Source organism: Piliocolobus tephrosceles, chromosome 2 (genome assembly GCF_002776525.5).
Source record: "Piliocolobus tephrosceles isolate RC106 chromosome 2, ASM277652v3, whole genome shotgun sequence".
Classification (NCBI taxonomy): domain Eukaryota; kingdom Metazoa; phylum Chordata; class Mammalia; order Primates; family Cercopithecidae; genus Piliocolobus; species Piliocolobus tephrosceles.
In genome coordinates, this window is record NC_045435.1 from 137,254,030 (window position 1) to 137,278,984 (window position 24,955).

At 39.1% G+C, this 24,955-nt stretch overlaps 1 protein-coding gene across 2 annotated transcripts in view; it reads right to left on the minus strand.

Annotated features, from left to right (window-relative positions):
- The window catches only part of TGFBR2 (transforming growth factor beta receptor 2), an 86,668-nt gene that overhangs the window by 51,958 nt on the left and 9,755 nt on the right, over window positions 1-24,955 (minus strand). The window contains exon 2 of one of the 2 annotated variants that reach the window (XM_023192280.3): window positions 17,981-18,055. The exons of the other annotated variant lie outside the window; for it this stretch is intronic. Within the exon in view, the coding sequence (XP_023048048.1) occupies window positions 17,981-18,055 (75 nt within the window). The remainder of the gene's footprint in view (window positions 1-17,980; window positions 18,056-24,955) is intronic. 2 annotated transcript variants of the gene reach the window in all.

The window sequence follows — 24,955 nt, forward strand, 5'->3', positions numbered from 1 at the left end:
GCCTAAGATACAGCATATCACTTCACAAGAATCCAGCCAGGGATGCCACCTTTTTTTCCTTGTTACAGCAGAAGCTACCAAAAGCTACCACTGCTTCAGCTTAACCAGAATTTTTTTCCAAAAGCCTGTATGCAGGACATGTTCACCACCAGCCAGCGACTCCCTATTAGTTAACCCTAGGAGACTCCCCAGCTTAACAATTCCGGGCAGCCCTTGAGGTCACATACATTCCAACCTTTGTTTTAAACCAGTATTTCCTCTATGTGATAGAGGCCCTCAGGTCCTTTTACGCATACCATCGGTACTGGTGGGATAGGTAGTTAAGTTCGGAGGGCAAAGCTACTCTAAACCTTTGCTGGGGTCACCTAAGTTTGATAAAAGCCTGATGAACACATTTTGGAGTGGGGGAAGATAAACAAATACAAAATTTGCAGGTCATCTGAGAAGGTCCGCAGATTCTCTCAGGCCCATAGGATCCAGTTAAGGCATCCCAAGTCAACCCCAGAATCCTCGAGTCACTAATAACATGCTTAGTAGTATACTGCTGGTCAGCGTGGGATGAGGGCCAGTGGGAGGGGAGGTGAACAGTCATTTGTTGCATGGGACATTGCATCTGTGCACTCCAAACCACAGGAAAAGATGTTACCAGTCATGACCTCACATATCAAACAACATCTCCTTATGTTTAATACATAATGTTTACAAAGCCAACGGCATGGGAAGGAGACTAAGTATATACACGTGCATAGTTAGAAATAAAGGCACTCCTCTAAGTAACGATACAAAACCCACCTAATTAACCCTATAGCAAACCCTAATCCAACTTCAACATTACTTTTAATCCAGGTTGTGAAATTAGTCTAAGTCTCTTTAGTTAAGATATTCTCATATGAAGGCAGTATATAGTCAGCTTTCTGTATCTGTGGGTTCCACATCTGTGGTTTTGAGCAACCGTGGATGGAAAATATTTTTTTATAAAAATAGATGGCTGTAGCTGTGCTGAATATGTACAGACTTTTTTTCTTGTCATTATTCCCTAAACAACACAATATAACAACTATTTACACAGAATTTACATTGTATTAGGTATAAGTAATCTAGAGATGATTTAAAGGATATGGGAGGATGTGCATAGGTTATAGGTAAATATTACACAATTTTATATAAGGGAGTTAAACATCTGTATATTTTGGTCTCCTCGAGGAGTCCTGGAACCAATGCCCCATGGGTACCGAGAGATGACGGTACTTGGATTCATCCCTACAGACTCTCCGTGAGCAGCTAATCCTCTTTAGAGAATTTTCTACCCCAACAGGCAAATTCGTTATTCATAAAGTTCTCCAGAAAGAAGTTCCAATAAGAGTATCTGTCACCTAGAAAGCCATCCACTAAAGGAAGTGAACATGGGTAGCACCTCTCAGCATATGACAGTATCACATGGCCCATAATATTTCACTTCTCTTCAAATAAGCCCATGAGTAATATCAAAACCTTCACTCTAGGTCATACCACCTTCCCCATTTTATCTCACATTTTCCCCACACTCACTGCTACAGACAGAGGTTCCAGGTCTTGAGAATATGAATTGCCTGCTTAGCTGTGTCTATTTCTGGAACTGTACTATCATCTTTGAGAGTCAGATGAGCAGCCTAATAAGATTTAGACTTATTTCAGATAAATATTAGAAATTCTGAATATGACCTTAGTCCAAATCTTTGAAATAGTGTCTATTATTAGCTGAACCATTAGATAAAATCTCAAAGTTTAACAATAATCATAAACACTTGTCAGAAATGCATTCACGTATCATTGAATTCATGCATTTGTGTATCATTGAATTCATGTATCTACCTACTGTTGTTTTCTGGAATGATTTTTGTGGGGGGAAACTTAGACATTTATTTGTTCTACAAACGCCTGTGGATGTCTTGCTTAGTGTTACATATTCATTGTAAGACCACTGAAATTGACACAATTAAATGTAACATCTCAAAGAATAATCCATGGAAACTGGTGAATAGAATTTATTGTTTTAGAGTACTGCTTCTCAAATATTAATACACAAGTACTTTGGGAATATTTTTAACCTGCAGGTGTAGCATAGTGGTATTGTGTGGGCTGGCAAGTCTGAAATTTATAGGGCAGACTGGCAGCCTGGGAACTCAGGCAAAACTCAATGCTGCAGTTTTGAGGCAGTATTTTTTCTCTGGGAACCCTCAGCTTTTGCTCTTAAGGCTGTTCAATTGATTGGACGAAGCCCACTCACATTGTAGAGAGTAATTTCTTTTACTTAAAGTCAAATGATTGTAGCTGTTAATCACGTCTACAACATACCTTCACAGCAACAATGAGATAAGTGGGTATCAGGACCTAGTCAAGTACACACAAAACTGACCTTACGGACAGGAAGGGAGCTGCTCCCCGGGTGATGTCGCATTTGAATGGGAAGGCTGTGCAGAACCCAGTTTTTAATAATTGTTTCCCCTTCTCTGCTCATTTTGGAGTTAGTGAAATTAAATACCTATTCCTCACCTTTTTACAGGCATTTCTCATCTTCCAGTTCTTTCCATATGCTTTTCTCTTGGGCCTGACCTCTTAAATGATTGCAAACCCAGAGGCCCTGATCACCATATGGGCCCAGAATTGAAAGACTCGTTCTCTGAAAGGAGGTTTTTAATTGCCTGCAGCATTTCCGAGTCAGATACTGAGGCAGCCATCTGGCAGAAAGCCGCTGTGGCCTGTGATGCTGGCAACAGCAGCTCTGACCCTTGAGACAAGGAGGGACAAGGCTATTGGCTAGTCACACACTTCCTCCCACCCAGAACAAAGAAGCAAGTCGAGCAATCTGGGAGGATTCCCTGTATAATTCTTCAGGAAAGAAAGACATCCCCAAGCCAATCAGATACCTTGGCCAATTACTATAACCAACCAACCAAACAAACAAACACCTTGTGATTGAGCCAAAGATAGGAACATTTTAGAAATATTTCTTTTTGCTGAAAATCTATTGCACACTGTAATTGGAACTTCTAATACAATACCTTCTTTTTAGTTTTTAAAAATGTGTTTGAACCCTAACGCTTTATCTAATTACACCTTGAGAAAACAGAAGTGTGGGGCTTTCCTTCAAGTGACAATCCACATGGTCTCTGGGGTACCAATACTAGAGAAACCATCATTTAGCTAACAGGGAGACTATAGTGTGTGCAGGAAGAAAACAGAGACAAGTGACCTGAAGGCATTGATTCACCTTCTTATGCAAATATCTTTGTTGTAATAATACTTTAAAACCTTTCAGGGATGATGTAATTAATACTGTAAAATCTCTGTGAAATGACAATGCCTTACAATTCTTGCTTTTAAATAGTAAGTACTCAATAAATGCCAGAAGAATTAATGCCATTTAAAATCATTATTAATGCTTATTGGAAACATATCATGTAAGTGCTCTACACCGTGTTAAAAAAAGTTACTTTAAATATTACTTCCTGACCATGCCACCAGAGAATAAGGTCTAAAAGTGAAGCATGTCAACCTCATTGCTAACAAGAGAAATGCATACCGTATTTCACCTAACGCATATTGAAAGAGATCAGTAAGTCAGATAGCACAGTGAGCTGGGCAAAGTATGGGGAAACAAACTTTCTCATAATGCTGGGATGTAAACTGGTATAACATCTCAGGAGTACGTGTTATTGATATCAATCAGCACTGCAAACGCAAATAACCTTTTGCCTAGCACTTTCACTTCTAAAAATTCATGATATTCATTGATAAATTCACTGCAGTGTTGTTTGTAAGGACAAACAGGTTTGTTTTTTTTTTTTTTTTTTAAACCGTTCATCAAGAGAAGAGTAGTAAAATAAATTAGACAAATCCAAACAAGGAATACAATGCAATGACTAAAAAGCAGGGGACAACTCCATGTGGCTATTTTTATAAGCGCTGAAGCCCAGGCTATAGCATTCAAGAAGAAAAGCAAGGTAGAGACCAATGTATAGAGTTACTTGGGCTGGGTGTCTTCTATTGCCCTTAGTTCTCCACCCTTGGTCGCTGGACTCTCTGCCCCAGGAGGCTCATCTTTATGGACTACATCAACCAGCTCTCTTGTCCTCAAGCTTCTATTAAGTTTGGCCAATGGGTAGACCCAGCGGTATACAAGGGAAGCAATGAGGAGCACATTTAGGGTATTTGTGCTCTGGCTCACTCTCTGTGGAAAATTCTGTGGAATTTTTTCCAGCTGGCTGAGTCCTTCACTTGGAGGTCACAGGTTGTCTCTCAGGACATTTCCAAGATTTACTTCTTCCCTCTCCTTGCCCCTTTGTGCCCAGCAAGTCAACATAGCAATTACTAGTCCCAAGTTTCTGCACTATGCTTTCTCCCCTTTTGTGGTGGTTTCCCTTGACTCTGTCCATACCTTTGTAAGTTCTTCTTTTACTAAACTCTCCTCAGATCTTCCTAATTTGAGGGTGCCATCTGTTTGCAACTGGAACCCTGGCTGATACACCACCATTTCTGCTTTGTTGTTGTTGCTTTTTAAAGACAATACACACACACACGTGCACGCACACATGCATGCTTATATATGTAAACTGTCTCTGGGAGTAGATGCAAGAACATGAGAATCAAACATTATTTGGCCCTGTAAAAGGAAAATAAATGGGTAGAAAACTGAGGTTGAGAAGCAACTTTTTATTTCATACCCTTCTGTCATTTTTGAATTTTCTATTATTTTTCTGTACTTAAAAAAATGTTTTCATTATAAATAAGTAAATGCAAGGCAGATTCTGTCATGGCAGATGCACGCAGCTTTCATTCAAGTGACAGCTCCACATAGCCTCTGGGCAGCAGGATCAGAAGTGGAGAAACCATACCTAATAGGCAGACCACCATGTGGGCAGAAAATAAAGAGATAAGCTCAAAAGCATCAATTTTCCTTTTCATGCACATGTGTTTGTAATACTAATAATGTTTTTAAAACCTTTCACGAATGACATAATCAATACTCTAAAAATCTCTTGAAAGAGTAGGAAATAATTCTAGTAAAAAACCTAGCAAGAAAAAAAATATATATACACACACACACGCACACACACACACACACACACACACACATATACATATATAGGGTTTTTTTTTTTTTTTTTTTTTTTTTCCATACTGAAATTACCTACCTTCTGGCCAACAATTAAGGAAATCAAATGTCTGGGATACTCTCCACACAACAAGAGATCTGAAACAAATACCAGGTTGGTCCCTACCCTCCTGTGGCTTATATTCTAGTTTGAGAGGCAAAATTAACAACTCCTACCTCATGTGAATCAGTTACTTGCCTTTAAATGCAAACACGAGGTCACAAATGGAGACAGAACTGATACAGGAAGTGTGTGTGTGAGCGTGTGTTTTTATGCATTTATATGTGTGATTTCCCCGTTTGGACTTGTTCAACTGAGGGAATTTAGCTTTGTAGGTTTGAGTTTCACTAGCATTTTGGCTCATGAATTTAGTAGTTTGCTATGACTGCTTTAAGAAAACTGCATAAACATAAATTTGTATTTACCAAACAATTAAATTAAGGGATTAAGGAATGATTACTTGTGTCTCAAAGGAATTCATGCAATGAGGTACTTTAAATTGAAATCTTGGCTGTACCTTTAAACTCAAATTTTTTAAAATGTAATTTACAAGAAAGTGTTTTTAGTCTTCTACAGAATGAAACAAGCTGTAGCTCAACAGAAAAATAATTGGCTTCCTCCAGTGACAAACATAAAATAACTGAGCTGGAATTTCAATTGCATCCTTTCCTATTTAACACTTACTAACCCCAATGACTCCAAATAAATCCTAAAAAGGCAAACTCGGTTTTCTTGCTTTCTTGTATCATTGAAGAATGAAGTACAATTTGAGTACCCCCAACACTTGCTGAATTTTCATTGATTTTTCCTTTTTTTGTTTGTTTTTGTTTTTGTTTTTAGTGGCAGGGGACCTGTCTGAGATACAGGCCACATAACGGGAGACAAAACCTAAACATTTAAAATGACTCTTGCAGGTGGAAATATCTACACATCATTGCCAAAGGCAGTATTTCAGAATTCTAGCACTTGTGGCACATTCAAAAAGCTGAAACAATTGCAGCTTTCTCAATCATGCTCTTTCAGCTCTAATAGGACTCATGTGAACAAAATACATTTCTGAAAGCTGGGGAGAAGCAAGCTGTTTATAGTAAATACTGTCATCAATACATGAAATTCTTCAGTTTTTCATTGATAAAGCTCACTTTAACAGTGCATTTACCTGGCAAAGACTGACTGGAGGGACTATGAGATGAGTCAAAAACCAGAATGTAGGGTTTGGGGATGAGAAAAAGAGGAAGCCAGTTGAAAAAGTTAAGCCATATAAATGTAAATGGTATATTAGATCAAGTTAAAGAGTAGAATGGAGCACTATTTCATGAACTGTCAAAATAGTAACTTTATGCTTCTGCGGAGAAGTGCTTTAAAATTGGTACTTTACCTAAAGCAATAGCAACTGAGAAAACAATTCTCCCTCAGTTGACAGGACTTGGTGGGCTGTAGCAACAAGGAAATAATTTATTATTGAAAATAAAAGATGATTAACTCTCTTGGTGACAGTCAAAACAACATTGGTAAATAGCACAGTCTGATAGAGGCAAGATAATGATAAATGACTGATGGAGTTTTATAACATTCCAATTCAACTAAAATAATTTGTTACTTACCAGCAAAATTAGTCCACATAAACGAAAATGGGCTGCTCTCTGACAGCCCTCATATTTAAACCCTTGAGGGAAGGGAGGACAGGATAAGACATGGTCCTTTCCTCAAGATCTTTAAGTTCCTCTAAGGAATTTTTGGAAATGCATAAAATGATTTTCATCAAAAGAGCTTTGGAAATAAGAAAGGTCTAAATGAAGATGTGCTTTTTAATTAAGTTATTCATTTAGGATTTAAACAATTCTTTATCTCAAAGTGCTGAGGCAGCTTAATGGAAAATGCAGAAACTAACACAAAATCTGGTAAGAACAGATTTTTAAAAGGTAGTGACTATTTGAGAATCAGAAAAATCAGCCCCTGAAATGAGCCATTTGCCTCAACTAAGCATGGAATTTCGTCCAAATATCAATTTCCTGTGAGAGCAGAATTTTCACTGATAAATTTCTCTGTGGAGGCTTTTGCTCCATTTTTTCAAAATATGCCGCAGGGTTCTTGTGCATGCCTGGTACCTGAAAGGTTTTTCAATTACAGTTTTATTAAACATGTGAAAATATTGGTCAAAACAGATGATTTCCATATTTTCTCTGGAAAAGGGCCAGAGTACTACCATATTTGGGAAAGGCATCCCTTTAAAAGGTACTATAATGAGGTCCAAGGCTCTTGGTTTCTAACAACCAAATAACTTGGGCACAGGCTGAGAAGCTAAAGCAGAAATTGCTACAGTGGGTACAAGAGCTGGATACAGAGCACAGATGTGTTCTGTTTGGCCTGAACTCTTCTCTTTTTATAAACCAAGTTTTAAAATTTGGAGATTCCACATGCAAAGCTGGTTTTCGAATTCCACTTAAAGAAATAAAGAAGACTTGGCAACAGTGGGTCCACATCATCCCATGACAACAGTCAGCTGGCTGTGAGCTGTGACGCTCCTCTTGAGAAAGTGTCTGTGTCCTCCAATTTGCCTCCTCCCTGTCACTCCTTCATGTCACCTACTCCCCTGCCAGGCCCCTGTGGCCACCTGAATTTTTATAATTAATGATTATTTCACTTGCCCATTCAATTCTCTCTTCTAATATTAGGGTTTAACCAGAATGTGAAAAGTCATGATTTAACTCTCTAATATGAACATTTTTAACATGCATTTAATTCTCTAATGTGGATAATCACATTTCAGTTCAAGGCCAGAGGCTATCCACTTTAGAAATCAGATCTATGTGATAATAATAATTATTATTACCATGATCACGACTCATTGAATGCAGACCAAATGCTTAGTCCAGTACTAAGTACTGTGGTGATTATTTCATTTATTTATCACAACCACCATGCAATTTTGTCATTAACATTTTATAGATGGAGAAATTAAGGGTCAAAGAGATGAAATAACTTATCACAGGTCAAAGAGAGAAAGTGAATAAAAGACAAAGCCAGTGGTGACACACAAGCCCACATCCTTCCTGATCTTCCACAATGAAATAGATATTCCATCAGTAAGTTCAAGAGTAGAACTTTACACACATTCCGGTACAAAGCAAAGACATGGGTTGGCTACTAGGAGTTAAAGAGGGTATACAGGGGTGGGTAAGCAGTAAGTTTCTTAGACAAGAGCTTTGGTTCTTTGTAATTACTTCACTTATTTTAGGAGACATATATAATAAGGTCAGCTTGGTGAAGCCCAAGAGTTTTAAGGTAAAAGAGTTTTAAGCCTAAACTGAGTGTGAGTTCAGGCTCTTACATGTATTAGCTGTGGGCCACTTAACTTCTTGAAACCTCCATTTCCTGATTTATAAAATGGCACCTTGTAGGGTCATGATGAAGAGCAAACATGCTTGAAGTACATGTGAAAATCCTCTAGACGATAAAAAATGCCACACAAGCATTCACTTGTTAGAAAGGTAACATTCCATGCAATGCTCTCTCACACCGAAGAAAATTGCAGGAAAGAAATGACAAGATAAGTATGAGTTTGGTAAGTCGATTCCTACTCATCAAACTTAGCAGTTTGATGACTTCTAAAAAACCTTTCAGGAAATTTGAATGAATAGACAAATTGAAATAAAACATTTTTTTTGTTACTACTGTGCCCTGATGCTTTCAAATATATAATGGAATCAATCATTGTTACAATAAAGTTGCCAAGAGTGTTTAGGATCTAGAACCAAATAATCTGGTTTTGAAATACTGTTCATAACCAGCATAGGTCAGGCAAATAGGCAGTAACTTGAGAATCCAGTTCGATTTCCAAATTCTCCGCTGACTCCTGCACATTTATCAGGCGAGAGCTGATCTACTTTGGCTTTGAGACACTTAGTGTGTTATTTCGCAACATGTTAATAAAATTAGGAAGTTTGACATGCAGTGATGGGAAGGCAATGATGTACCTTAAGAATGTGGAATTCTAAAATACTGAAATAAAATTACGTTTGGCTTATTTTTCAAGGAAATAAAATTGGTGTACTTTCATTCACAGCTGATGAAAGAATTACAGAAGAATATGGGCAACAACAATTGTATTAGATTTTTAAGTACCTAGTTAAAAAGTGTTCTGGGCCATCCAGATATATGGAAAGCAATATTCCTTAATCTTCTCTGCTTGAGCTCATTTGCTCACGTAAGAGTTAATTGTAAAACATTGCTATATGACTTCTACTGGAGGAGAATTCACCATGCTGGGAATGGCAGCAGGCTGCAGTGGAGAAGGCTCTGAATCGACCATGAGCTGACTTTGAGTTCAAGGGTAACTACCCAACTACTCTCTGTGCCTGTTCTCCAACCAGTCAAACAAATGGGTTGGCCATGATGAACTTACAGGTCTCTTTCATTTTGAAAAATGACACAAAAAGGACAGAAAGACACATTCAGATTCACTTTGGTTTCTAAGATAACACCAAACACTTTGAAACTTCCCCCTTCATGTTTTTCAAGCAGAGGAAGTCAAAAAAAAAAAAAAAAGTTTCAAATACTGTTAAGGCAACAAAGGGCAGGAAATTTGAAACAAAATCTGAGAATCTGCCCTTAAACTGGGCAATTTTGCTTGTTTTCTCACAGTGCAGTTAGACGAAAAAGTGTAAGGTTGATCTTTGCCTTTATTGGGCATTACTCATTGTTGTCATGACCTTGATGCTATTTGCAGTAAACAGTATAAAGGGCTCTCTTGTGGTGAGTAGCTGCAACTTTTATGATGCTAGCCTCCTGGTGAGTAAAATGACTACTCCTGGCCCGGCGTGGTGGCTCACGCCTGTAATCCCAGCACTTTGGGAGGCTGAGGTGGGCGAATCACAAAGTCAAGAGATCGAGACCACCCTGGCCAACATGATGAAACCCCGTCTCTACTAAAAATACAAAAATTAGCCAGGGTGTGATGGTGCGCGCCTGTAGTCCCAGCTACTCAGGAGGCTGAGGCAGGAGAATCGCTTGAACCCAGGAGACAGAGGTTGCAGAGAGCTGAGATTGTGCCACTACACTCCAGCCTGGCGACAGAGGAAGACTCTGTATTAAAAAAAAAAAAAAAAGTCTACTCCCTTCCAAGTCCTACCAATCCCACTAAGGTTGATAACGTAGTCTGTTTGGCTGCCATAATGAAATATGTGCGACTGGGTAATTTATAAAGGACAGAAATTTTTCACAGTTCTAGAGGCTGACAAGTCCAAATTCAAGGCACTGGCAGGTCTGATGTCTGATGAGAGCTCCCTTTCCTGCTTCCAAGATGGCACCTTGTCGCTGTGTCCTCTAGAGAGGATCAGTACTGTGTCATCATATGGCAGAAAATGGAAGGGCAAAAGGACCCAGGCTGGTTACCTCCAGCCCTTTTACATAGGGCTAATCCACTCGTGACTTAATCACTTCCCCCAAATCTCCATCTCTTAATACCACCACAATGGGGATTAAATTTCAACACAAATTTTGGAAGGGAGACATCAGCCATAGTAGTTGGTGAGAAAAAAGGACAGTATTTACATAATGACAATTGTCAATGGGCTGTGGAAAAGTCAAGACAGATTCCAGCAGTGATTTTAAGATGGAAAATGAGAACCAAGCACACAGTCTTCAAGGTGTAATCTTCCAAAATAGTTCTGGAACACAGCTGGCTCTTTCCATCCATGGGAATGACCACATTTGTGTGCTGAAATAACATTTAGTACTAGAGATCAGAGTGGAATAAGCGATCTAAACTTTGAAATGTTTTGAATGACCTTTGGCTAGGAAGTCAAATTACAACGTTTTCTATTTCTTAAGACAATTCTTTATGAAAGTTCTAGTATGTACCTAACTTTGGCACCTTAAATTTGCCCCACACTGAATCTTATCTATTAAACCTATCTCAATCTGGGGTGAGAACCCAGATGTATAAAATCCTATGTCAGAGATGACTGAGAAGGGCATTTTGACTATGTTTCATAGTCTTTTATCCATCTTAGTATAATCTTTTTACCAGCACCAGTGGAGGTGTGAACTGGCTCAATTTCTTGTGATGTCCAGTGTCAAAATGTATGCCTATAAATGTAACTCTTAGAAAGAGAAGCAAAAAATGAGAAACCATGGGGGAGGAGGGGAGGAAATGACAAGCACGGTCTGTTTTTAGGACACTGTACTTGCTGTTCCCTCCGACTAGAATGCGCTTAACCCAGAGATCTGCCTTCTTCATCCCGATTTCATATCAATTACTGCTCAAACATCACTTTACCAAAGATGCCATTCTTGACAACCGGTTCTAAAATTACAAGCATCTACCATTATTCTCAGACCCCCGTGCTGTACTTATCTGCTGACATATTGATAGAATCTTGTTTATTAGCTTGTACACATGGACTTTAATTCACTCTGTATTCCCCAGATCTCAAACACTGGCAGGCACACGGTGGTTGGTACTCTATAAACACTTGCTGATAGCTTTCCTTTCCCTAAGTCCTTTGAAGCCAAGTTTCATACCTCCTTCTTGAGTTCCAAAGGAAACCTTCTTATCTGTAGAAAATTAATGCATATTTGCTGTTGCTGGATAAAGAATAAGGATATAGTCACAGAGAACAAAGGGCATGTTGAAGCCAGGTATGGAGGGTATAAACAGTTGGTGAAGAGTTTCAAGCTCAAGGCTTAGCTTGTCTAAATTAGCAATAAAAGGAAGTCAGTTTTGAAGTCAAAGAGAGTTCTTCTTTCCCCTCTGGGAGGAGCTGGTTCATGAAAGTGGAGGGCCAGAGCCAAGAGAACTCTCCCAAGACACACTGTTCTAAAGTCAAGGGCATAATCTAGAGTTGCACAGTAGCCATGGACACATGGATTTATAAATTTAAATTAACTAAAGTTAAATGAAATCACGTATTCAGTTCCAAGTCAGACTAGTCATTTTCAAGTGCTTAATAGCCACATGTGGCCAGGAATAGACAGGGTACTTTCATCATTGCAGAAAGTCCTACAGGACAACACTGATCTAAAGAAATTCAAAAGGACCTGCGATCCTCAGCTTCTAAGGAGATCTGAAAACCAAGGCCCAGAGGGAACTGGAAGGAGAAGCAGGGCAGAGCTTGAAAAGTAATCGCACTGGAAAGGGCCCTGACTGCTGGCTTGGATGCCTTGTGTAATTAAAGTTCTATCCCAACTTCTTAAGGAATGTGTCTAGTATTAAATGATCTGCTGTCTGTAGTGTCACTGCTGAGGTAGGAAGAGAACACAATTAGGGACAAGGAGTAGTGTTCCATGGAAAACACGTTAGCTATGAGTGGCAGAAGCAAAAGGTCTCAGAAGTGAGAGAAATGGACCCAACTAGTTTTGCAACAAGCTGAAACCTGTAAAGGCTCAAGTCAGCTGGCACAACCTCTCAAAATGCAAATCTCTCAGCCTAAGATAAAAGTAAGGCTCATCTGACTCCTAAGGTATCAAATAATTCTTATTAAGCCCCATTTCAATGACTGAAACCTAATGCAGAGCCCAGGCACACAGATTAAGTTTCCAGTCAAAGCCCACACAAGCCTAAAGAAAGGAAATTAACACTTCAGGAAAAAAAAAAAAAAAAAAAAAAAAAAAAAAAAAAAAAAAAAAAAAAAACTGGCGTTTTCAAAGGTTTTTTTTTTTTTTTTTTTTTTTTTTTGGAGGGTTTAAGTGACAGCATGCCAAATAAAGGTGAGTTTCTAGGAGAATATGGCACAGAGGTGACCAAGGTGGGTGAAATTTATTCACAGGGGAAAATCCAAATGCCTTCAGGGAAACCACTTTTGCAGGGTTCTTCTCATAAATACCGAACCCAATTAAAAGCATCCCTTCAGGGCAAGTTTTGTCCTAGGAGACTTCTACCTGCTGCTTTAACTTCCCTTTCCCCAGAATTTCCAGAAGTTTAACGGCTTATAATCCCTACCACTCCATGCTCATAGACTTTAAGCATATTTTTCTCCCACAAGACAGTACTATTTTATAATCCTTTTAAGATTAAAACTAAAAACACAGATGACAAAAAAAAAGGGCCTGGCTGCATCCTCCTACAATAAAGTATTATAATTACAGTGCACTACTAAGAAGTATTTCCACAACATTAGACTATCAGGTTTCCAGGACAAAGAAACAGCCTATAATTCCAAAGCACAGAAATAGAAAGGTACAAGTAATTTAATCTGCCCCACTGTGATTATAGGTGCTAAGAAATTACCTGAAAGCACCTCTTTGGGACTTGAGAAGAACGGGAACTTTAATGGTGCTCTGTAACTGCCCTATTCATTATGATACCCAAGAGCCACCTGTGGCTATTTAAATTCAAGTTAACTGAAATAAAAATATATCTATATTTGAAATTCAGTTCCTTATTTGCACTTGCCACATTTCAAGCCACATGCATCATCCAAGATTGTCTTAGATCCACTGTTCAATAGAACTTTCTGCAGAGATGAAAATATCTTATACCTGGGCTGTGTTAACGTTTAAGGACAGCACAGGTATGAGATATTTTCATCTCTGCAGAAAGTTCTATTGAACAGTGGAAAGACCATCTTAGAGAGATAATTACGTGATTTTTTCCACGTTCATAATAGAGATTATGAAGTAACAGCCTCCAAAATACAGGGTTTTTAGGCTACTGGCCACCTTCTACACTCAGGTGAACCCTTTGTAGTGGTTTACACATGTGTACCAATTGCCCTTATCTGCCCAGTTTCAAGCACATTAAAATGGCATTCGATGTAATAAAATGCATGCCACTGAGACTCAGCTCAATTGAAGCTTGAGTTTCTTCAGAATTCCAAAGGATGGTGCATCTCTTTGTGAAACCTGAAGTGGGGACTTGTCAGGAAAATGCCTATGAGTGAAGCCTAGGAAAAAAAAAAGGCATTTTCTGAAATTAATAAATTTATTCCCTTGTTTTTTGTCACACCTTATTCCAGAGGTGTCCCCAGGCTACTGTGTGTGGAACGAGGTCTGGACAGAATCTAATGATAAATTGGGGGACACTGAAAGTCCTGGCACTCTAAGGAGCTTCCCCACACATCTTTAGATTTTTTTTCCCATATGGGAAAAAAAGAAAGGGATTTCCTATCTTCCCATCACAAACTCCTGGCTTTGCAGTGGTTTTATTACGTCATTCCCCTACTTACAATTTGCCAGTGACTCAGAGAATTTAGCCCAAACTGGCACTTAAGGCTCCCATAATCTGATTACCTTTCTGTTGAATAACTTCTTTTATCAGAAACCCTTTGACCTGATAACTGCTGGCTTTCCTACCACCACAATTTCTACCTCCCTACCAGATCTATCAGGTGGATTTTAAGGTCAAGAAGAGCATCCGCAAGGCAGCCTGCCCAGCCCCTGGAAGGAGTTCAGTGCCTTCACTGTTGGCTGGGAGGTTTATGTGATGGAGGGAAGCAACTCCAAGAATCGTGCCTGAAAGGATGCCTGGTGTCTGATGCTACCCCTCAGGAGTGGTCCAAGGTGGATCAAATGTTGCCTGGTTTGGCCATGGCTGACAGAGCTGAAGAACTGCCTCTACATGGTGGGCGGACACACACCGCAGGCAGGCACTTGCCAGCTTCCCTCTGTTTCCTTGAAGGAAGTGGAGTAGCATGGCCCTGGGGCTAACAAGTGCCTGCCTTCAATCATACCCAGCCTTTCAGACCCAGGTCAAGTGTTTTCTCTTTTGGAAAACCATCCATTTCCCCCACTAGCAGCCCCACCAACGTGCTCTGCCTCCTTCAGTTTTGGTTTTTAACCATCTTTATTGTGAAGTATCCTTTTAGATAGGCCTGTATTTGCTCTGTTCTGCAGATGAGTTTCCAAAACCTTCTAAAACCTTGCTCATATTTGTTATGCTGGATTTAAAGTCAACAGATGGGAGTTTTGAACCCAGTAAATGGCATTTCTTTGCTGTGGGAAATCCAGTACTTTGACCTCTCTGGTGAAATTCTTCATTTGTAACCTCACTGGATTAGGCTAGATTAGTGTTTCTCAACATGGTTCCACATCAGAATCATCTGGGGATCTTTTAAAACAATAGTGATGCCAAAGTCCTACCCCAGGGCAATGAGTCAGAACTTCTAGGTGTTGGGCTTGGGTTTTGGAATTCTTTTAGAGGTTCGCAGGTGATCCTAACGTGCAGCCGGGGTTAGAAAAATAAACCGAGTTCAGGAAGGGACTTATCCCTACATGGATTGGAGAACTCAATAGGAAAAAATGTAGTAGTTAGAGACGGGGCATGGCAGTACTGGACAGAGGCAGTCAGGCCCATAGGTGATGCTTTGACTCATCTTTGCCTTGAGCTGTAACTAGAAAACCTGCAAACTGCATTATAACCGGAACATTATTATATATGTATGCCTGTACAATCAAGCCCAACTCAATTAATTTTCTCATATGACTCAAACTCTAATACCATTTGGAGACAAGGCAGGAATCATAAACATAACTGGCTGCAGGGCATTTAGTTGAAATTGTATAAATTCTTCCCGAAAAATAATTTTAGATTAATTTTTGAGTGTGGATTTTACAAGTTAAAGTGTGGAAATCCTTTGCCAATTCCCAAGGGGACAATAAGCTTAACAGCAGACATCTCTGAAGGATCTGAGGAGCAAGTTTCCTGAGAAAGCTATATTTCTAAAGTTTTGACCCTACAAGGCAACATTAAAAGTAAGTTCAAGGAAACAAATGTGAGAAAGGATATCTCCCTTTAGATAACCTAGCAAAGAAGTTAAGAAGGCAAATAGTTCCTTAGATCAGAATTAACAGCTGTGAATAGCCTTCCTTTCAGAAAATTGCAATGCTAAACAGACATATATCCTTGCAAACAATATATCCTTGCAACTTAATTTATCTTCCTAGGATCTTTAATATTTTTTTCTTTTTTATTCCATTAAACAAATATATATTGAGCATCACCTGTCCACCAGATCTGAAGAAACACTATTTTCAATATGTTCAAAATTTGAGTCTTTTCTTGATACAATAACATCTGCCTTAACAGGAATCAGTATGTACAAATTACAGTTTTTGAAGAATTATATAAAAGGTATTATTCCAGAAGACTTGCTATGGAATCCCTTTTAAAAAGGGTGTTCAGAAAACGGTAACACTGAAATATATTACAGTTTGAAGAAAATCACTCCAGCTATAAATCCATGAACCCAGTCATTGTTTAATGAAGCTCATCTTTGCTGGAAAATCCCCACTGAGAACAAAGCATCACAATGATCCACACAGTCCCAACCAAGCCCACTGGAAAAATCACCCTGAAGAAAAGAGAAAGAAGTCCATACCACAGTGTGAGGGCTAATTTAATGTGTTCTTCAACAAAATTAAATAAAACATGACTCAATTTTTCTTTTATGTTGCAAGGAAAATAACATTTATATAAAGCTAGCAGTAGAAAAGCAGAAGCATAGCTTAGCTTTCTATGATGGCAAGTGAAACACTGTTTCTGCTAATCAAAGTGATTTTTTTTTTTCCTTTGAGATGGAGTCTTGCTCTGTCACCAGGCTGGAGAGCGGTGGCACAATCTCGGCTCACTGCAACCTCCACCTCCCGGGTTCAAGTGACTCCCCAGCCTCAGCCTCCAGAGTAGCTGGGACTAGAGGCACGTGCCACCACACCCAGCTAATTTTTGTATTTTTAGTAGAGATGGGGTTTCACCATGTTGGCCAGGATGGTCTCAATCTCTTAACCTCATGATCTGCCCTTCTCGGCCTCCCAAAGAGCTGGGATTACAGGTGTGAGCCACCGTGCCTGGCCATCAAAGTGATTCTTAGCCATTTTCTTTGAAAATATCAGTCATACAGGTAGGCTCTGTTACTCTTCAATGAATATCTTCTTTTATATAAAAGCAATTTGACTAAATTAGATGTCTGTGTGAGTCGTGTTCTGCTACTCAAAACAGTTCCTGTTCTGTTTCTCTATATTTTGTTTGTTTGTTTGTTTGTTTTTTGAGATGGAATCTTGATCTGTTGCCCAGGCTGGAGTGAAGTGGCATGATCTCGACTCCCTGCAACCTCCACCTCCCGGGTTCAAGTCTCAGCCTCCCAACTAGCTGTGATTACAGGCGCCCACCACCATGCCCGGCTAATTTTTGTATTTTTTAGTAGTGACGGGGTTTCACCATGTTGGTCAGGCTGGTCTTGAACTCTTGACCTCAGGTGATCCACCCACCTTGGCCTCACAAAGTGCTGGGATTACAGGCATGAGCCACTGTACCCAACCTCTTCTCTGTATGTTTATTCAGACATTCATGTTTAAGAATTTCTGAGAAAGGAAGCCAACGATGATAACACCTGACCTCTATGTCTATATGATGAAGAAGTGCACTTCCTATATAAAGATGCCCGTATTCCTGATTAGGTTAGGCAACTTGAAGTTCTAGTGAAGGGCAAAACTACAGGACTGTAGGAACTGGCATAGCCTTTTACACATGGCAGCATTTGTCTACTGACAACGGTGACACAACCTCCAAGAGGGCAGACCACACGGTATATAAAAGAGAAGCTGTCCCCATAAGAAAAGGGGAAAGGTAAAATGACTCATTACATAGTTTGAACTCTCTTATGACAGGTGGACAAAAACCTCAAAGAAGAAATTCTCCAGTCTTAAATAGGGCTTTTAATGTTCAAGGCAAGAAACAAGTCTCCTGATGACTACACTGCCATCGCCTCTTTGACAATTTAGCTATGAAAATATGAAAACACGTGGAGACTACAGATTTTTACCTTACATTTACTTACAAATTAAGCAGTGAGGGAGCACAATGACTAAAAATAGAAAAATGATGAAAAGATTAACTAATGATGCTGTACTATGTCTCAGTGGATGGGCAGTCCTATTATAGCTGGGGCAGATCATTTCACCTTTCCGGGCCTCCATTTCCACATCTGTAAAACAGGATAATTATATCCATCTCAGAGTTGTTTTTAAGATTACAGATGACATGAAAGTGAAACTGTTTTGAAAAGAATGAAGCTCTCTATTACTGTGAGATTAAAATATTATTATAACTAGACATAGTCAATATGTTTTCTTCAAAGTTATCAGACTAGACATTTTTCCTCTGGTGCTCTTTCACCCATGTGTCTCAATCATAGTCAAATTATTCATATCACTTCTTTTTTCTGTTTTCTTGGTACTCGTTTTCTTTTTCTTTTCTTTTTTTTTTTTTTTTCCTGAGACAAAGTCTCACCCTGTCTCCCAGGCTGGAGTGCAATGGTGCGATATCGGATCACTGCAACCTCCACCTCCCGGGTTCAAGTGATTCTCCTGGTTCAGCCTCCTGAGTAGCTGGAATTATAGGCATGTGCCACCATGGCCAGCTAAATTTTGTATTTTTAGTAAAGACAGGGTTTCACCAGGTTGGTCAAGCTGGTCTCGCACTCCTGACCTCGTGATTCGCCTGCCTCGGCCTCCCAAAGTGCTGGGATTACAGGCCTGAGCCATCGCACTGGCTGGTACTAGTTTTCTGCCTGAAGAAGTAGGCAAATGACTATTTTCATGATTTTTTTTTTTTTTTTTGCTTTTAATATTATTTAACAGCTATTTTGACAATGAAAGACATTTTATATATTCCCAAAAGGTATGCACCAAAGAAGGGTGTGGGCAGAAATGTTCACAAAATCAGGACCTTTCATTGCCTCTTGGTGACCACCAATAAAGTACACAGAAACCCATAGTGAACTGAGGTCTAAGTGGCTGCTATCAACCAACACAATCTTGAACTGCTGAGTCTGATCACTTTATTTTCTTAAAACTTCAGGACAGTTCAATTTAGAGAGCACAAGAGTCAAGTGAGCCTTCCTGGTCATCTTAAGCAACATGGGAAGATAATTTAAGAAAAGTGACACCATATCAATCACTTTCCCAAGCTTTTCAGGGGCTCATTCCAAAGACTTTCTTGATGATAAATTTTATTAAAGTACTGATCATAATCAAAATGGTACACTGTATCAGAGGTCAAGCATTGTTTTCCACTTCCTTTCCCAGAACTTATTAAAGATGTACATCTGAAGAAAGATATAAAGAAGAACAAAATTGTTTCGACTGGCAGAAAATGGCTTACACAGACATCTAATACTTAGTCAAGTTGCTTATATATATGAAATAAGGTATACCTTGGGAGTGACAAAGCCAATAGGCTTGGCTCATAGGGGGCTAACTACAGCTGTAGCAGTTATTCAAGAAGTTAACATATTCTCTCCTGTCCCCTGAAGACACCACAGGCATCTCATTAATAAACTGATAACGACCAGTACTCAGAGTTTGTGAAAATGCTTTGTCAAGTGCTGAATAAATGTAAGTGATTATCTACTTTCCACAAACATCCTCACCAACATCATCATTAAAATCTTGAAAGATAAGTGCTTTTCAGTAGTTTTGAGAGTTAACCAATGACATGCTAAATTAAAAGCATTGTATTTCAACCATTTCCAATAAGTGCCACAAAATATTTAGACTTAAGAATATTAAAATTCTGGCCAGGTGTAGTGGCTACATGGGTGATGATCTGGCTGAAAGGCAGATGACATATCTGGAAGCTGTGCTTGCACAAGAGACCACTACCCATAGTACCTACACTGCATGTTTATTCAGGTTGGATGAAGACTATGGCAGAGGAGAAGGCTGAAGGCCAAATTCAAGACCTTCCTTGGAAACCCATTCCTATTAAGTGCCCATGTAAGAAAGGCCTCATGTTTAAGTCTCTTTTGCATGTGTCACTTTAACAGGGCTTTCCAAAAAGTACAACCAGGGGTCACCTTTGCAATATGGGATTATTTACCCTCAGGTAGGTAGAAGAGTATCTTCAGGCACTCTCCATTTCACCAAGACCCCTTCAGCCATCCTTATTCCAGGAATCCCAATGACTGAGATCATCTCTGATTCATAAAGAGGAAAGGCAGGAGTGGCAAAAAATTGTCCTGTGTCAGATGGTGTGATTTACTTTATGACTTTGTGTGGCCTCTATAGTCATAATGCATTGAGCCTTCTGCAAAAGATTCACACGTGAGAGAATAAATGAATCAAAGGCGGAGCTGGTGATGGATGGAAAATCAACCTTAACACCCACACAGCACAGCTCCCCAAAATTCACAGAAACTAAAGACTGCAGACAGAGCAAGTCTCCACTGTAAAGAACAATTTACACAAAGCAGATCATATGAGATTTTCCACAAGCCTATGGTTCTGTCAAACTATGCTACAGGTGGCTTTAAGTCATTGACATTTACATTTGGTGGTGAGGTAAGCCATCTCGGAGAAAAAAAATTAGCACACGAAGCCTTGGATCTAAAAGCAAGTTTCCTCAGCCTTTAAAAGCAATGAATTCCAAACAGCAACAAACACAACACATAAACAGAATTAGTGAGAATATGTGCTAAGAGCTATGGCAAAATCAGACAGAAGTTTCTCCCTCAAAGAGTTTTCATTCTAGTAAAAGAGTTTAAAACACACAGAGATAGCGCAGGTAGCTTAGCAAACAAGGTCATATGAATGACGATGCAAGGCTTGTTAGAGAGGCTATGGGCAGGAGAAAGAATCGCAGTGGGATGGATAATCAAGGAAGGCCCAATAGAAAAAGTGACATTTAGACCAGGCATTATTTCAAAGGGTGGAGCTGTTGTAGGGCACAGATAGAGAATGGTAAAACTTGGGGAAGGTGGTGGAGAATGGTCACAAGCTAGGAAACTTGTAAGCAAAAAGGATGTGTGAGGCAGCTGGGTTCGAGTGGAACCAGGACATGAGGGATGCGAAGGGTGGAATAGATGATGGACAAGAGGTTTGGCTTCATCTGTGCAGGTAGTCATCAAACTGGTCCCGTGTCCCATCGGCACAAGGCACTCTCTTAGGAGCCCAGGGACACTGAGGCAGCCCCCATGCTCAAGAGGAAGGGAAGGTCATGTGATGATCTAGGATTCATAAAATCCATGGAAGGCTTTCTAGCAGGGGTCAGCTATTCAAAATGCCATCCGGGGGTAGATTTAACGGATGGCAATGCCTGTGTTATCGACAGAGAAAGAACAAAGGGTGTCCATAAGCAGAGACCAATTAGGTGATTTTTACAGATGACAAAAATAAGAGTTCAGGTTTGTGTTATGGTCGCGTAATTCAAGAGCAAAAATAAAACCAAATGGTTATGCATTTTACGTAACTTTTCTGATGAATAACTTTAGAGTTGATGCAACAGGAAGCACCATGAGATATGAGTTGCAATGGAAAGTTTTCTTTTCTTTTTTTCTTGCCAAGTGTAGTTCAGATGTCAAAGGCAAAGAAAAAAAAGTCAGAAAATAAAATTACTTGGAAACATCAGAAACTGCTTGTAAGAACTGCTTATTGTGGCTACTATGTTACTTAAGAGCATTTAAAACTGACAGGGACCCATAATTCTGGAAGACAAAAGTAACTAAGGCACAAAAAGCTGCCTTATGATATTAAAATAAAGAAGCAAATCAATGAAAATGCCTACAGTGGCACCCTCAGGATAGTCTAAAACAAATGTTGAGCAATTCAAGAAAAATTTATTGAGTCTTCACTGAGCATCAGACAAGTAAGTTCCTCAAGACAAAAGAGGATTAAAAAATGTAGAAGAGTAAAACCACTTCCTGAAAACCTGTCATCGAGTCATTAATTTATTGGGCACCTACTTTGTATAGAGCAGAGTGCTACCTATTTTAAGAAATGCTGAGGTATAATAGCTCCAGAATGAATTAAGGCCTACATATGTCAAGGCAATCTGTGAGTAAATGCCTAATGAGGTAAACATGATTAATGCAGTGAGTTCAGTATAGAAATGGGTCCTTGGGGCCAGGCGCGATGGCTCACGCCTGTAATTCCAGAACTTTGGGAGGCGGGTGGGCGATCACGAGGTCAGGAGTTTGAGACCAGCCTGACCAATATGGTGAAACCCTGTCTCTACTAAAAATACAAAAAAAAAAAAAAATTAGCCGGTGGTGGTGGCACACACCTTTAATCCCAGCTACTCAGGAGGCTAAAGCAGGAGAATCACTTGAACCCAGGAGGCAGAGGTTGCAATGAGCCGAGATTGCGCCGCTGCACTCCAGCCTGGGCAACAGAGCAAGACTTCATCTCAAAAGAATAAAGAAAGAAAAAGAAAAAGAAAAAAGAAATGGGTCCTTGGGTTCTACAGTTCACCACGGTCAAGGGAGGGACAATCAGTGGATAAAAGACTCATGAAGGATGATTGGGGAAAGAGACTGGTTAAAAACTGACTCATTTAGTTGACTTGCTACCAGTGCCTTCTGTCTTCTGCTAGCTTTAGCATGTTATAATAGTTACCACACAGTTAAAACAGCTTAGGAGGAGTCAAAAGACTCTCATAAAACTAAGTGCAACTCTTCCTTGAATTCTCCTCTCTTTACTGACAGAAACAAGCCTGATGTGATCCACTAAAACCACTGCAGATCATTTGGCTACTCTTTGGAATATGCTTTAATGCTATTACAGCAGTGTTTCTCAAACTGCAATGTGTACAGGAATCACCTGGGGACCCTGTGAAAGTACACATTCTGTTGCAGTAGGTCTGGGGAGAGGACCCACAGTCCTCATTTCCAATAAATTCTCAGTGATGTCAGAGCTCCTATGAGCGGCAAGGTATTAGAACACCTTCAGTTGCTGTTAACAGAAGATGATAGGAAGCCATCATTTTTAGGGTCAGAATGCTGGAGCTCAAGATTTGAGCCTTGATGCATATGATAAGTCATAAAATGTAATATTCAGGAAGGAATGAGGTTCCCAAAGAAGTGAGAAAGTAGAATGAACAAAGGCCTAAGAGAATAGAAATGTATTCTAACAATACAAATTATAAAAATAAAAGTAAGAGTGCCCGGCGGGTTGAGATTGTTAGATTATTGTATAATGATACAATTTAAGGGATTCCAAAATAATGAATATAAAATGTTATTATTAGATGTTTTCCCTTTTCACATACTTGAAGGACAAATTATATCATATTGTCTTTTTTTTCCCCCCAATACTATGAGCTTTAGAGAATGAGACGTAAATCTGGTATGTAGTAACAAGGTAGTCACTCAAAGCAAAAGTTGAAAGATTCCTAGTCTATGCTAACAAGTGTCTGCAAACTCTACAGAAATGCAATTATAGGTTGCAGCAGCTACTCCCCTGCCTAAAACAGCAGTTTGAAAACTGCCAATCTGTTGCAAATTCTGTCTTTTCTGAGAATATTTTAAGAAAAATGGTAGAGAAATATTTGAAAGGCAACAGAACACTAATTATATCTAGACAAGTTTCCTTTTTTTTCCCCCAAAAATATGAAAGTTCCTTTAGGCTTTACTTCTCCTGGGCATAGCAAAGCATTTGATAATTTTCTACCTTAGGAAAAATTTTCACAGACCAATTTTTACCAATTCGGAGGAAGGGGAGAATGAAAACACCATAATTAACCAAAGAGAAATAATATTACCACCAAAACCAAGTAAGCCTTTTATTTAGCAAGAAGGAGTGAGCTCTAGCTGAAGTAAACATGCTATTTAGTCAGGATGTACGCTCAGACACCTGTAGTAGGAAATTTTCAAAATAGCTATGTTTTTTTTTCTTTTCTTTTTTTTAATAATAGTCGTCTCCAACGAACACCAGTGAAGCAGTGGAAGTCTGTGGTATTTCTCAGTTCTGACCTGTTATGACTTTTGTTAGTTTTCTATTTTGATTAGCTAAAGATTTTCTAACTCAATTTCAATGATTTATTCTACTAACAAAACAGTAGAGGGATAATAAAGAATGAAATGTTTCAGAAGAGAATATACTGGCAATCTTATTTAGTCCAATTCTTGTCACTGTAGAGAAGGAAAATGAACCCCAATGGGAAGAAAGGCAGCCCGGTCACCCAGACAGCTTGATTCCTGGCACAACACACCTTAGTCTTTACCAGCCGTCTCCTAGGTAGAGTTTAATCTCAAACTAAGGGTCAGAGTTAGGTTATCTTTCACCCAAGATGAAGGTTTGTGATAATTACATCTTTGCAACTTCTTTTCTACTTGGCGCAGGGCTCTAAAGCAGGAAAATGATGAAGGGTTTAGCTAAACCTGGAGGAAAAATATTTTCGTTTTGTGAAATAACAATGCAGATTTCAGTCTCTGTTTGCAACGGGGGGAAGGAGGAAGAGGCAATTTTTAACATTTATTTTCTAAACCAACAAACAAATCCTACCGTTAGTCAAAGACTCAGGTCTTTGGAATCTGAAACTTGTAAATTTCAGGGACACTCTTTAAGAAGAAAAGTATAAAATTAAGAATAAAGTGAATACAAAATTAAGAATAAAGTGAATATTTATTTAGAATTAAAATAGTATACAGGCCGGGTGCAGTGGCTTACACCTGTAATCTTAACACTTTGGGAGGCAGAGGTGGAAAGGTTCCTTTAAGCCCCAGAGTTCAACACCAGCCTGGGTACATAGTAAGACACCATCTCCACAAAAATTAAAACAAAACAAACAAAAAAAAACTGGCCAGTCATGGTGGTGCACGCCTTTAGTCCAAGCTACTCTAGAGGATTGCTTGAGCCTAGGAATCCAAGGCTGCAGTGAGTTATGATCACGTAACTGCTTTCCAAACTGAGTGACAGAATTAGATCTCATCTCTGGAAAAAAAAAATTTAAATAGTATCATAGAAACAACAAATTTTTAAAAGCTATAAATACTACAAATATGAAGTGTTAAAAAACAAATATTTTTATTAACTGCTATACCTCTGAAATACTTTTCCTATATTTTTTGGTTGTATACTCTTTGATCATCTCTTCCAATAACATTTTG